Source organism: Aspergillus vadensis (assembly GCF_003184925.1).
Source record: "Aspergillus vadensis CBS 113365 unplaced genomic scaffold BO88scaffold_3, whole genome shotgun sequence".
NCBI lineage: Eukaryota > Fungi > Ascomycota > Eurotiomycetes > Eurotiales > Aspergillaceae > Aspergillus > Aspergillus vadensis.
Genome location: NW_020292041.1, coordinates 1,491,641 through 1,504,745, shown reverse-complemented (window position 1 = coordinate 1,504,745; position 13,105 = coordinate 1,491,641). Strand labels below are relative to the sequence as shown.

The window sequence follows — 13,105 nt, the reverse complement described above, 5'->3', positions numbered from 1 at the left end:
TCTAGATCTAGACCCATCTCTCAATCATCATAGTCTAGTAGTCCCACCGCACCAACCAACATCAATCCCGATAAAGAAGATGATGAAGAAAGAAACTAAGAAAGAGTTCAATAAGTCGATGCAACCATCCACAGCAAACAAGAAAACGAAACACAACAGAAATAAGTGTAGTACTTCTTTCACCGCTAAACCCAAAGCCACATCCTCCCGGCAAGGATGATACCATATACATAGTGGCTATTTTGATGATAGTAGTAAGTAGGGGATATCAATTCCCAATCTGGTTGCTAAACTACGTAAGTAGTCAACCGTTATTGACCGGCTACAGACACCGACCCCGTGGGATAACGGTCATTCTATCATTCTTTTCTTTTTCCCTGTTTTTTTTCTCAACGGTCACGGAAAGTTAAAGTCGAAAATCAAGATATTCCATATCAGTTTAAATTCCTAATTTAGGTAAGTGAGTAGTGGTGGATATTCTATCCGCCGCGGGAATAATCACACTCACCTCCATCCCAATACTTACGGCATACATCCCAAAACCTGCTCTTCTCCAGACACATCCCACTCGAATAGGAATATATTCCCACACCCACACTATTTACCCTTTACACAAAGAAATAGAGAAAGGATAAATCTTAGGCCAACGGAGTAACCATAACCAACTCTTCCCCTCGTGTGCGCCGATCACACCAAGTAACGTAATTGTACAACCCATACTCCGTACAAGGAATTCATTCTCTCACCGCCAGTTCACGGCCCCTCCCCCCTCTTCGGTAGTTAGTAGACTAGCGGGAACGGAAGGAAAAGGAAAAGGGAAAAAGAACAGGGAAGGGAAGGGAAGGATAAACGGTAAACGGTTGCCGTGACACACAGGTTTAATTCTCACATGCAATTAGCCGATGAGATGAGATGATGAAGAAGCGGAGCGTGAAAGTGATGGAAGGCTTCTGGAACGAGGGGGTCCTTGTTTCTTCCTGATAACTTGGATATATTCTTACTAGCTAAGGTAAGCATATTACCTATCTAATTGGTGGGATTATTTACCATCGGATATTGTCCGTCAGTTAGCTTTCATCCTCATCCTTCATTATTTATCCATTACCTAGTGAATACTACTCTGACTTACTATGTAGCACCGACATCTCCCGATATCATTACTACAATCCTTATGGATACTTTATTCGTTACGAAGGAATGAAATATCCCTATCCCATCAACACGTGGGCACTCACCACGCAACCACCAACAAATTATTCCTAAGTAGGTGATAAATATATCTTGCCAAATCCCGACCGACCGCGCAACAAGCGGCTTCTTGAATATTACCATTCGATGATATTATCATATTCTCGATTCCATCAGGATTCATCATCACGAAGTAGTAGCCAGCCAGCTAACTAGCTAGACTAGCATGTGTCATGAAGAGTAAGTAACTAAGTAAGTAAGTAAGTAAATAGTTCCGTGTTAACCGATCTACCCGCTCAGACAGACAGACAGACAATACCCCCACTTGTTTCAAGGGTAAGTAGCTTATCATGAATGGATGGATGGATGGATGGATGGATGATGGAACGATGGAATGTTCGTTAGGCTTACTACTAAGTAACTATCTGCTCCTTATTTTTACTTTAGGTACCCAACCAACTAACTAACCAACACTGCAGTGGTGCAGTGGTGCAGCGGTAGCAGTGGTGTCATATCTGAGACAATCTGAATAATAATATTATGGGTTAGTTAGTTATAATATGACAGGGATGGAAATATAAATACTATTGATAATATTAATATCACCATAAATCAAGATATTAAACCAGGAAAATAGATGATGGTATTTCTAATCAACCACTGCGTGGAAACGTTCCAGAACACACACTACTATACTCTACTGGTTTGCTACCCGTCCGTGTCAATGTGGGATGAATAGTATTATTTTTATTATCATTTTTATTATCTTTATCGTCATCATGATGACGGGGATGTCCGGTTGTACGATAAGGCTTTTAGTATGTATGTATGTATGTGCTTATCTAGAATTTCTAATCATTCATTGAGTCATTCATTGTTTATTTGTAGTGGATTAAGAACAACTATTCAACTAGTTAAATATTTAATACTTATAGAATATCCAAAGAAGTACTACATTCAACTGCTGTGTCACCACCTCCCATTCTAGTTAGAGTAATTCGGTGGTTACATGGCCGACGGACGGTGGGTTTGTGGCTATTATCTTGTGCGAGGGTAAATATATTTATCGATTTGTAATGAATGGGATGAAGTGGCTTAGCATGGCATACTTATTTACGGTGTACATGCCAAATCTGATTACGGAGTACTATGCCGTGGCTAATTATATCCATTTACTGCCGTGTGTGAATATAACCGAGATAGTAAACATGAAGACTACAGTCACAATCACGAGTATATCTTAACCGCCCTTGGCGTATTTGCCACCCCGAGGTAGTAGTAGCAGCTGTCAAGATGATCGGTGTCAAGCGACGTGCCAGAAATATGGGGTAAATGTGGATGAATCCATGTCAACGTGTCCATCATCATCATCATCGTCATCATCATCATTCTCAATAAACTCCGACCGCTATCATACCCGATGGAACCCTAGCATCATTTCCACAAGGCTGAAAGCGTTACGAGGTCTCAGCAAACGAATCGAGCAAAAGAGTGATGCTTTCATCGCGGCTCTGCGATGAGGCTCCAATAATACGACTCCTACTCATGCTACTCATGCTCTCCGTGTAACACGCGAGTGATTACCTGCTGACCCGTACGGCCTTCCCCATCTGGGGATCGCAATCCGCGGCGTCTCCGCGTGTCCGTGTAGATGATCGAGAATGAAACGTCAGCGCAAGCACTGCCCGCCCGCACGTTGCACCGTCCAACCTCACTTTCGTAACCAGACGGAGTATAATGGCCTTGTCTACAGACCTCCCGCGTAGGACGACTCCTGTAGAGATTAAGCGGTCGGTCGCTGCATGGAACAACGAGCGCATGCCGATATTGAACGCTATCGTAAGCTTGATAGTCGTGGTCAGATGGACGTGAGGGAAAGGATAACTCTGGTGTCAACAGCAGTAAATGACGACGCCCACCAACAATAAACCTGTTTAACTGCGGAGTTGCCGATTATGTCGCAGGTGGCGGGAATAGAACGAAACGAGACAAGGTATAGTGACAGACTGACTCAACCGAGCGCATGGACTCCGTGCCGTCATGTCGATAGTACCTCCCTTTGACCTCTGGAGACGGCCCTATCCGGAGATCAGTTCCAAGCATAGTATCACTGTGTATGTCAACTCAAGCCACCTGTCCCCGCTCACCCTCGCCACATACCTCGCCTCACTCTGTATGTAGCCAGATAAATATACCACACATTCCAAATGCGACGCCACACATATGATCGGTCTCCCCCCGTGCGAGCCACAGGTCGAGGATCAACCGGGGAAGTTGTTTCCGGACTGCTCAGAAAGACCCGTCGCAGGGTCGTGGATCCCCAAGCTGGGTAGCTCTAGTTGCCAAACCGGGAACCCAGTGCAGACGGAACCACAGCCAGGCATCCGTCTGCTACATCCGCTGCGAGGAGTACACCTTATTTCTCAATCCGTGCTCCGGGACCCATTCCCCGTCCAGAATGTGGTGCAGCAAATGTGGTCCTCCCCGGACGGTGTGGTATGTGCTTTCTCCATCCCCAGATACTCCGGGGAGCAAGTGGTACCTTTAAACTCCGCGCAAGGCCGTGGGCGGGGCAGCCAGGGTGTGCGTTGTGAGGAGTCCAAGACCACGCTCCTGGATCTTCAGTCCTAGCTTCTAGTGCCTTTCCAATGTTTCATTCATAATTGAGGGATGGAGAGGGCACCCCCTTCCCCCGGTCGGCGATGCAAAAGTCCCGATTCCCAATCAAGACGAAACCACCATGAATGGATGCATCAATTTCCAGATGCCTAAGGTAGTCCAACCCAAGCGCTAGATCGATAACAAACACCACAAAGGTTGATCGTTTCGCCCGACCAACGAAACCGATGGCATGGCATCATGAGAACCAATAACGGGGGAAGCGGTGAATCACCGCTGTTTGGGAGCTTTGACAGTCCCTGCAGACGCAGTACCGCAGATTAGCAAGGTGGTGGTGGTAGGAGGGAGGGAACAGTGCAAAACACCGCTCATGGAGGGGTAGCACCGAGGCATCACCACGTAAGCTGGGAGCATGCCTTGCATGAAGAGCTGTGGGTGGGTGGAAAATGCAGGAGGGTATCCGGGATCATGGGATGACGATGGACAAGGGGGTCAGCACCAATCAGTTGGACAGATCGCCTCGATCGGAAATGCATTTTGCATTTTGCAGTACCCAAAGTCGGGGACAGTCTGGAATGTTAGGCTTGCATACGCGGATGTGCCTGGGTGGAGAACTGGCAAAGTAAGTCGATAAGTAAAGTACAGGTGTACCCCAGAGTGGGATCCGGAGTACTTCTGGTTCAGGAGACCAGGAAGTATTCGGGAATGTACTTATGTATGCAAGTGCATACGTAAGTAAGCTGTACACAATCTAGGAAATGTGCAGCTGGAGTGGAATGCACATGCACCGAGAGCTATGGAGAGATAGTCATCATTGTCGTCATCATCCTCCTTCATCGAGATGATCCATTCAAAGTGAGTAGATGTATCTTCAGGACCAGCTGAAGGTATCCAGTACTTTCCTGCTTGACTTCCACCCGCGGCGAACTACTGCAGCCACCGGGGCCGGGGGGAGATGTCCGGCTCACGGTGCACCCTGAAGAACCTGCGATACTTTCCCCAAAAGCAAAAAGGGGGCAAAAGTTCCTCCCCATGATCTCTCCACTGCTCCAGTCCTGGTCCGGCAGTTCGTACCGCGGTTCCGCGGGTCTACCCGCGTCGTGTTCTCCGAAATAGTGCAGTTGATGAGTCTTAAAGGGCCGCGAGGGGGAGCAAATACGGAAGTAGTACTTTGGGTTGGCGGGGAGCTCAGAAAGCTACCGCATTGGGAAGAGACGATCCTCGTCCCAAAAGAGGAAAAAACTTTTCATTATTTACTTTTTACTCTGTCCCAAAAGGGACGATCGCTGGGGCGGTGGAGACCCTCCAATCCAGCACGGCGGTTCGATCATTCATCGGAGGCGGGTTCCGCACTCCCGCGAGTGAAAGAAAAGCAGTTGTGCATGAGCAGACTATTGACTGAGTGACTGACTGATCGTGGACTATCATTGATCTACTTCTATCTGATCATTTGCCCTCGGGGAAATTAGGGCCGACGGTCTAGAGCCGTCGACGGGTTGGTTAGTACCTTTTCATTTACCCGTCAGTCAGGTTCAAAGGAAATGGATGAACCCTCTTTAGCAACCGAGGTCTGGGCGCCGGCATCGGGTGTGTTGCTCCCAATCACCCGGTCGGGGCCATGTTACTCGTCAACTGACGGACTGACTGACAGGCCAGGCTTTCTTGTCACAGTTCAATCAGTCCCGCTGGGCCGTTTCATTGTCCACCTGATAGCGCCAATCAGCACCGGTAGTACTAGCAGCAGCAGTTGCAACCACCACAAGATGAAGCCATTCAAGACGGTCAAATAACTAGTGTGCTTGTGATGGCTTGTGATGGCTGGTGCCCGGTCGGTCAAAGCGTATGTTATTTCAGAAAGAAAGAAATGAATCACATCTTCATTATCATTATTAGTAGTAGGCGTTCTGGGCATGGTGTTGGTGTGCTCGTGATGATAATTTACTTAGCATCGCACTCGTACTTTGTCTGGGATGATCAGTTGTGTCAGTTTGATGCTTTTCACACTGCATCATGTTTGTTACTAGTTGTGGAGCTGAACTGAGACAAACCATCGGCCAACGTACTTCACACAAAGGTAGTAGGTTTTGTTGGTGACTAGCTGGGATCATAATTTAGTGGATTTGTTTGGCGCGACTATTATCTAGTTCCAGGGGTACATATGCAAAGAAGTCTAGAATTAGATCATTCGTTCAGGTCCACTACATCCAACAAAGTAGTACAAAGTACACTGTATGAATTTAGTAGTCTGCATTGCATAATGATTGATTAATCGCGACCCAGAATTGATAAAGCACACTCCGCTTGTTTGATATATATATATCTCTCTCTCTTTCAAACACATACTGCATGCCAGCATATGTACTCCGTAGGTATGCATCGCATCGAGTCATTCATCCATTCATTCGTTGTGCAATAAATATAGTACCACTAAGTACTACTGTAGTACTCGATGCACACTGCATACACAATGCCATCCATTCATCCATCCAGCCCCAACTCTGAAACACGCTGTCCCCTGTACAACTAGTCAGTCATCAACAACAAAACACTCGGCTGATCACAAGATAGCCAGCGATCCAGCCCTGCGTGTGCCTTGTCAGAACTAGACTACTACTACTACTACAAAGTACTACCTGAACAAAGGAAGGGAAATACTAGTATAGTAACTAGGGAAGTGGTGGATAAATCCAAAGCCCCCCAGATGCCGAGGCACCATCCCGCCCGGCAAGGCTAAAAACTACCCGCCTAGATTAACCGTGCATTTCGCCTCTCGACTCTTAACAAAGCACGACGGTCGGAGAAGTAGTACTACTAGTAACTAGTGATCTTCATCAGCTAGGCCTGGACTCAACACAAAGAGTAAAATCATTCTTTTGCCTACAGTAGTTTAGGTGGCTGTTGGATTTGAAAATGTACTTAGCCGAAAGAAGTATATTCCCGTTGTTGTTGATTTCTTTCAAAGAGTTGCCTGGTCTAGCTATTTTCAGTCGATGTGACTAGTTCGCGGGCTGAAACGGACAACTGCCGATGAGAGGGAGGAAAAGGGAGGAGGCATGGGGGGGCCGTTACTGCTTCGCCTCCCCCAACTTACTGGCTGTACGGGGGGCAGGGCAGAGCAAGGCAGGGCAGGACAGGGCAGACCGCGACAACTCAGACAGTGGATGGAATCTGGGGGTGGTGCGGCCCGTCAGATCAGATTGGGGGCAGGCACAGCTGACTTTGATTCTATTGATGCCAGTAGATAACTATTTACGATACGAATTGTAAGTCCCTACGCGGGTCCGAAGGAGTAAGGATTACGGAGCGGATAAATGGGCTTGGCGGTGGTACACAACGTCCGGGGTAAAGAAGGGTGATAAGTAAGTACTGTAGTATCTCGGTAGAAACGCGTGGGTCGCGGGGATGGGTGGATTGTTGAACGGGGAACCACACGTCTATGTACTCTGGGTCGTCCCAGGGAACACAACTGTCCCCCGAACACGAAACAACTTGACAGCAACGGATCCGGGGTCGGATCCGTGCAAAATAGGTTCCATGGTTGAAATGTTGAAATAAGAAGTTGTGCGCCGCCTATTGTTTAAGGGGATACTTACTGTAGGGTCTATCATTTTGTGAAGTGTATTGTAGAGTGTAGCGACTTTCCTATCGGTTTCTGATGGAGAAGTGGACATACACAGCCGGAGTAAGGTAGCAGGGCATAAGGGAATACCCGGGATCCACCGCGGATACCGCGCATGGATTAGGTACCCGACTACTTTACTTTGCTTCCCTGGGGGCAGATATGTGGTACTCAATGACCCATTATCGAATTACTTTATTTCCTTTTCCTTTGCTTGCTTATTTTTGCCTTTTTTTTTTATGTACGCTGGTATCGCGGCACGAGCTGATAACAATAATCAGATGTCACCAGAAAAAGGAAACCCAATCAATCCTCGTCTTGTTTGCCTCGAGAATCCAGCAGTGCCAACAATCCCATGTCCATGTCCGTCTCAGCCAATTTCTGAGGCGCCCGCCCGGGTGTTTGCCTGCCTGACCGCCAGACCACCACCGCACCCCCCAAGAAGGAACCCATGTTAGAAGGATGTTGAAGAGGGAGGGGAGGGGAGGGATGGGATGAGTTGTAAAACCAACGCGAGATGCAAAAAGCCTAAACGCATTTGAAACCATCTGAGTCACTTGGACCCTAAGCAGTGCCGGTGCTCACTAGTTAATTACTATCTTACTTTTCCCTTTTACCCACATAGTACATGCTTACTACCGTTATCGCCAGATGTATATACATACTTGCATACTCATACAGACGGGCGGATGTATGTCGACATCCATCGGAAGCATGCTGTGGTGTTAGTTGCTGCGAAGATGCCAAACAACAGACTGAAGCGGTGAGGTCAGAGCGTGCTGATTCGGTCGCGGAATTAGGGGGGAGTTGATGATGATGCTGTACATTGGCTGCAGGGAGGGGAAGGGGGGATTGGTCTGAATGCTTCGTTGGACTGACCGACAGATGGCTGATAACCTGGTAAACTACACAGACCGCAAGAACCCGTTGCGAGATGCACGAGAACCCAACACCGCCTGTCGCTTTGTGCTGAGGATATCGCGGATCAAAGCGTTTTTTCTTGATTTTCGTGTCGGCTACTGTAACTCTGTACTTGACTTACTCCTGGTGGTGTTTACGTAGCGGAGGAGACAGCAGGGCGGGGTTGTGAATAATAATTTAGTTGATTATCTTACGGTGTACAGCCTGCCTGCCAGGTTGGAAGTATGAAACATCCGCCCGAAAAATAATAATCAATCAATATTGGGGGCAGACGGAGTAATTCAGATTGAGGCGATGTTTCTCATTTAAATTAATATCGTCAGCCGCCGAAAAAACAACATCAAATAGAAGGATGGATGAATGATGAGCCCCCACTGTCAGTCAGTCACTTCGGTCGGGTATGGGGGAATATTTACCGGACCCGTATCATGTCAGCCTTGGACTACTACAGTAACTAATACTACTACTAATACTACTAAGATGATGATATTGACAATGCAAGTATCTACAATGTAGCAACTACTCCGTACACTGCACCCAGTTGTATAATCTCTACTCTGGTATTATTCTGCACTTGGCAAAATGCCAATAAATCTGGGGTCGGACGAACCAAAGAATCAGTTACGGAGGTGCCACTGATGGGAAGTCCGGAGTCGTGGGAGAAATCGGAGGGAGCAGTGGATTAAGTTGACTCATTCTTTGACACTTGATCCATCCCCACGCCTGTTCCTTTACCCTTTTTTCCCTTTTCCCTTTTCTCGCGCCCCCCCAATCCGAAGCTCCCCGGGCCGCGGACCGGAGGAGCGAGCAAATCCGCCCAGAAATTAAATTAAAATGGAAGAACAAAAGAAAGCCGATAGATCCACGCCCTGGACCGGGGGTCTGGCTGTCAGATTAGGGTCGAATCCACCCGATGGGAATAAATCATAATAATAGATAAATATGTACCTTTAGTCCCTGGTCCGATGATGGGTTTCAGGAGTTCGTTGCTACATCGCACTGGACTGATCAACTCGAACATCTATCACTTTTGACAATAGTACCATTCACCACTACTACTATCTACTCTACCTACTACTGATCACAGTAAACAATACTAGTACTAAGCCACTTGGTACTTTCTACTGTGATTGACATACCGCCGCGACATCACCGACATCACCGACATCATCAACATACCTCCACACATTTTCCACACATACACATCAACTTGTTTACCACCTACCTACCATTACTACTACTACTATACTCCAGTGGTAGTAGTACTTGCTCTCTCGTGTCCAACCACTTTGATTGCTGCTTCATCCATCGTACAGCGACCGGAACGCCCCTTCCGCCTGATCGCCGCGCTTGACACGCAGGATTACCAGTGGATGCTTTGCTTTCAGGCCAGCATTGCGGAAAATTCCAAGTGATTTCTGGCCGCTTTGTCGGGCTGGTGACTGGTAATTCCCCCAGTGGGGCGACGCGCGCAACCCAAACAAGGGAATTTCTTACTTCCAAAAAAAAAGAAATTCGATTTTCGATTTTTTGATTTTCTGATTTTCAGAAAATTGAATAAATCGAATTAAATAAATCCGAAGAGGGAAAAAAATCGGATTTGCTGCCAACCCCCCACTCCACACCTCCTTCTTCGTTCTCCACGACGCCTTATCTGTTGGGAGATGCAAGGGAGTCCAGACGCCTCCCCCGATCGATCTGGCCCTTCTTCCATTTATACATTCACCTCATTTCCCTCTCTCCGCCATTTGATCCACCGGTGGAGTGTTCCTTGATCAGCGTCAATCCCCAGATACTCCTCTCCAAGCTTATTTATTTATCTGACTTCCCACTCCTCCCCTCTCATCTCTTGGGTCTTGACCTCCCCAGACCGTGTCGATCTTCTTCACCTCCACTCATCAAACTACTGTCACAGAGCTAGTACTAGTAGTCATACTACTTATACTTCTTGCATCGCTCTGGACAACACCGAGATTCACTCCCATTACTACCACCTACTACACCTACTACTACTACCACCACTTACTACTGATAACACCTCTTCTCACCATGTATCCCTTTCTTCCCTGGAGTCAGAACCAGTCTAGTGTTCGCTCCTCTCTGAGCGAGGCCACCACTAGCACTCAGAATGTCTCCTTCAGCTTCAGCTTCGGCAGCTCTTGCTCACCTACTTCGATGCCGCCTCCCCCACCACCTTCTCCCACTGATTCTTTGCTCGACATCACTCCTCGCAAGTGCTCCTTTTCCAGCGGTTATGAGATGAACAACTCGTGCGCATTCCCATCTTGGCCCAACCGCCCTTCTCTGCTGAGTGCAGACTCAGAGGGCTCCACCGCCAGCGCCTACCTTTCCGACGAAGATCTCCTCCCCATCGGCTCTGGATCCCCCTGCGAGAGTGCGATCGACGAAGAATCCGCCGCGCAGGATCCGACCATGGGAGACGTTGACCTGACCACCGAGCAGCAGATCCAGATGATTCGCGCCGCAGCGGAAGAAGAAGCGCAGCGCGCGCGTTTCCTTGCTCAGGTGCAGGCCCATGCGAGAGCACAGCAGGCCATGCGGGTGGCACAGATGGCAGCGGCAGAGCGCGAGAACGCAAAGCGCAAGAAGCGCAAGGCCATCCCCGAGAGGAAGCGGCGGACCGCATCAGCTTCGAAAGCCACCGTCTGTCGCGCCTAAGAGACACCGAAAAGGGTGTCATCTTCTCTTTACTTTTTCCTTCGTTGTGACACCAATACGCCATACCATCTACTTGCGCATGTCATGATACCCCACGACTTCGTCACCCCACGCCAACATTTTGGTCCGATTTAGCCGGAGATTAGGGTTGTCGAATGATCGACGCCGATCTGTCTCCAGCTCAGCTGTCCAGAAATGCGACCAACACGTCTATCTGGTTGCTTTCTTTTTTACTTTTTTCTTCTTACAACTATCCTATCCTTCTTATTTCCCTTTTTGGGAAGCCCCCGACTTGAGTGGTTGCCGACAAAAGCAATCAGTCAAGGTCCCCGCCACAATGACACACTTCTGGCACTGATGCTTGGGAGGTCGAGACATCACAAGGCTCGGACTTTCAAGAACAGGGCCATGAATTAGCATGATCGGGCATGGGACCGGGGGAATATGACGACAGAGGGTGCACGTGCGACGAAGGAGTGGGAGACGAAGCGAGGAGAGATAGTTGGTAGGCGCCGTAGCCGGGCGGAATTGGCAGGCCGGAGTTGCGTCTTCGCGGCCTCTGATTTGGTGCCCGAGCTTGGCTGCCTGATTACCTAATTTCCCTGTCGCAGCCGGCGCATTTGATGGAAATTGGGGAACATTCCCCTCTCTGGCTGCTGCTGCTGCTGCACGCTGGACAGGGCCCTCTGCTGCCTATCATTCTTCACAATCTCACCGCCATTGTCAGGGCACGCTCTGATCGCATTCCCTTCCCCTACGGATGGTGACTCACTCCGATCATGCTGGCCCAAAGGGTCATGGCACGCGCTTGGATACTCGCTTCACGTTGCGCACTGTGTCTTTCCTTGCTTGTGGTTCTTTGTCTCTCCGGTTTCTTTTCTTTCCCCTCTTGTCAACCGGATTTCTTTACTTTCCTAATTATTGTTCCGTTTCATGCGTTGTCGCGTCGGTGTTGGTGGTCATGGATTTAGCAACATTTCGGGATACCAGACCCAGATGCCCCCTCAGCTGGGGTCTCGTCAGCGGTTTTGCTTTTTTTCTTTCTTACTCGCGATTTCCGATCTAATTATTGCCCCTTTCTTTTGTCACTTTTCTTTTTGTTTTTCAGCGTCGGATGTTCAGATACCCCGTCTTGTATGTCATCATGTTGTTTCCTGGCGCTTCCTTGTTTCATTTTCCCCTTCATTCTCATACCCCGAGCGTGTTACACAGAACAGCTCCCGCGTTACTTTAGATGGATTGCATATTGCATAGCTCAGCGACATACCCCATTAATTCATGCAGCGATGGCCTTTGTTTCACTACTTGATTGTCTTTCCATTTCCTATTTAGTATGGTAATACTTAACTACATTCACCATGTGAATGAACGAATCAATGAACAATAACCACCGAAAATGAAGTGGTCTGATAACACATTAATATTATCCTACTATAATAGATCCCATCCTATACCATTCTAGCTGTAATGACTACCAGACTATCCGACCCACGATCCCACCTGAACAGATGACACAAGTACCTGCACGGCTATATCCGACGCAACTCCCATTAGTTCGACATCGAACATCCTAGTAGATAAACACTAGTAACTAGCGACTCCTGTAACAGCTGAGTACTACATATCCCCGCTCTTAGAGCAGACAAAACAAAAGCAAAGCTAGGCAGCACATACAGCAGTAGCAGTATAATTCCTTTTTTTAACTACCATCAGCCAGCCAGCCACCATCTACCTAACCACACAATTGGTACCTACTTATCCTTTCATGGTACTAGTGTCAGACATTAGTAGTGTTGAATGCTTTGTTTTTATGTAAGGTACTTATTTTATGACTATGGTCGGTTGTTGATCTGTGCTGGAGGTGTCACTCATCACGAGACACTGTTGATGGAAGGAAACTATTGATTTTTATGCCATTACCCCTCGTTTTTATGGCGGTGCTGATGTCAGGCAATTATTGGTTGTAGTCTATTCTATCGGTGATGACTGAGTGAGTGAGTGAGTGAGTGAGGGGTTTTGTTGAGGCTTTTTTGAGGGTGGGGCTGAGGGGGTCAGAGATTTGGAATGATACTGTGAATT

The 13,105-nt window shown here is 47.9% G+C and overlaps 4 protein-coding genes across 4 annotated transcripts; 3 read left to right on the top strand and 1 right to left on the bottom strand.

Moving 5' to 3' along the window:
* Nucleotides 1–3,228: 3,228 nt before the first annotated feature.
* BO88DRAFT_450368 (uncharacterized protein) lies at nt 3,229–3,819 on the top strand (the record flags this gene model as incomplete). The annotated part of the gene is made up of 2 exons (XM_025710560.1): nt 3,229–3,361; nt 3,497–3,819. 2 exons carry the CDS (start codon nt 3,229–3,231, stop codon nt 3,817–3,819), a joined length of 456 nt encoding a protein of 151 aa, XP_025566793.1.
* Nucleotides 3,820–5,347: 1,528 nt separating this feature from the next.
* Nucleotides 5,348–5,973, bottom strand: BO88DRAFT_402058 (uncharacterized protein). The gene has a single exon (XM_025706003.1). It carries the CDS (start codon nt 5,717–5,719, stop codon nt 5,480–5,482), a length of 240 nt encoding a protein of 79 aa, XP_025566792.1. The 5' UTR covers nt 5,720–5,973; the 3' UTR covers nt 5,348–5,479.
* Nucleotides 5,974–9,912: 3,939 nt separating this feature from the next.
* On the top strand, nt 9,913–11,124 carry BO88DRAFT_174640 (uncharacterized protein). Its single transcript, XM_025701692.1, has one exon. The coding sequence runs from the start codon at nt 10,397–10,399 to the stop codon at nt 11,024–11,026; it is 630 nt and encodes a 209-aa protein (XP_025566791.1). The 5' UTR covers nt 9,913–10,396; the 3' UTR covers nt 11,027–11,124.
* A 577-nt stretch (nt 11,125–11,701) lies between these two features.
* BO88DRAFT_174642 (uncharacterized protein) lies at nt 11,702–12,315 on the top strand. The gene has a single exon (XM_025701693.1). The coding sequence runs from the start codon at nt 11,960–11,962 to the stop codon at nt 12,278–12,280; it is 321 nt and encodes a 106-aa protein (XP_025566790.1). The 5' UTR covers nt 11,702–11,959; the 3' UTR covers nt 12,281–12,315.
* Nucleotides 12,316–13,105: the final 790 nt, after the last annotated feature.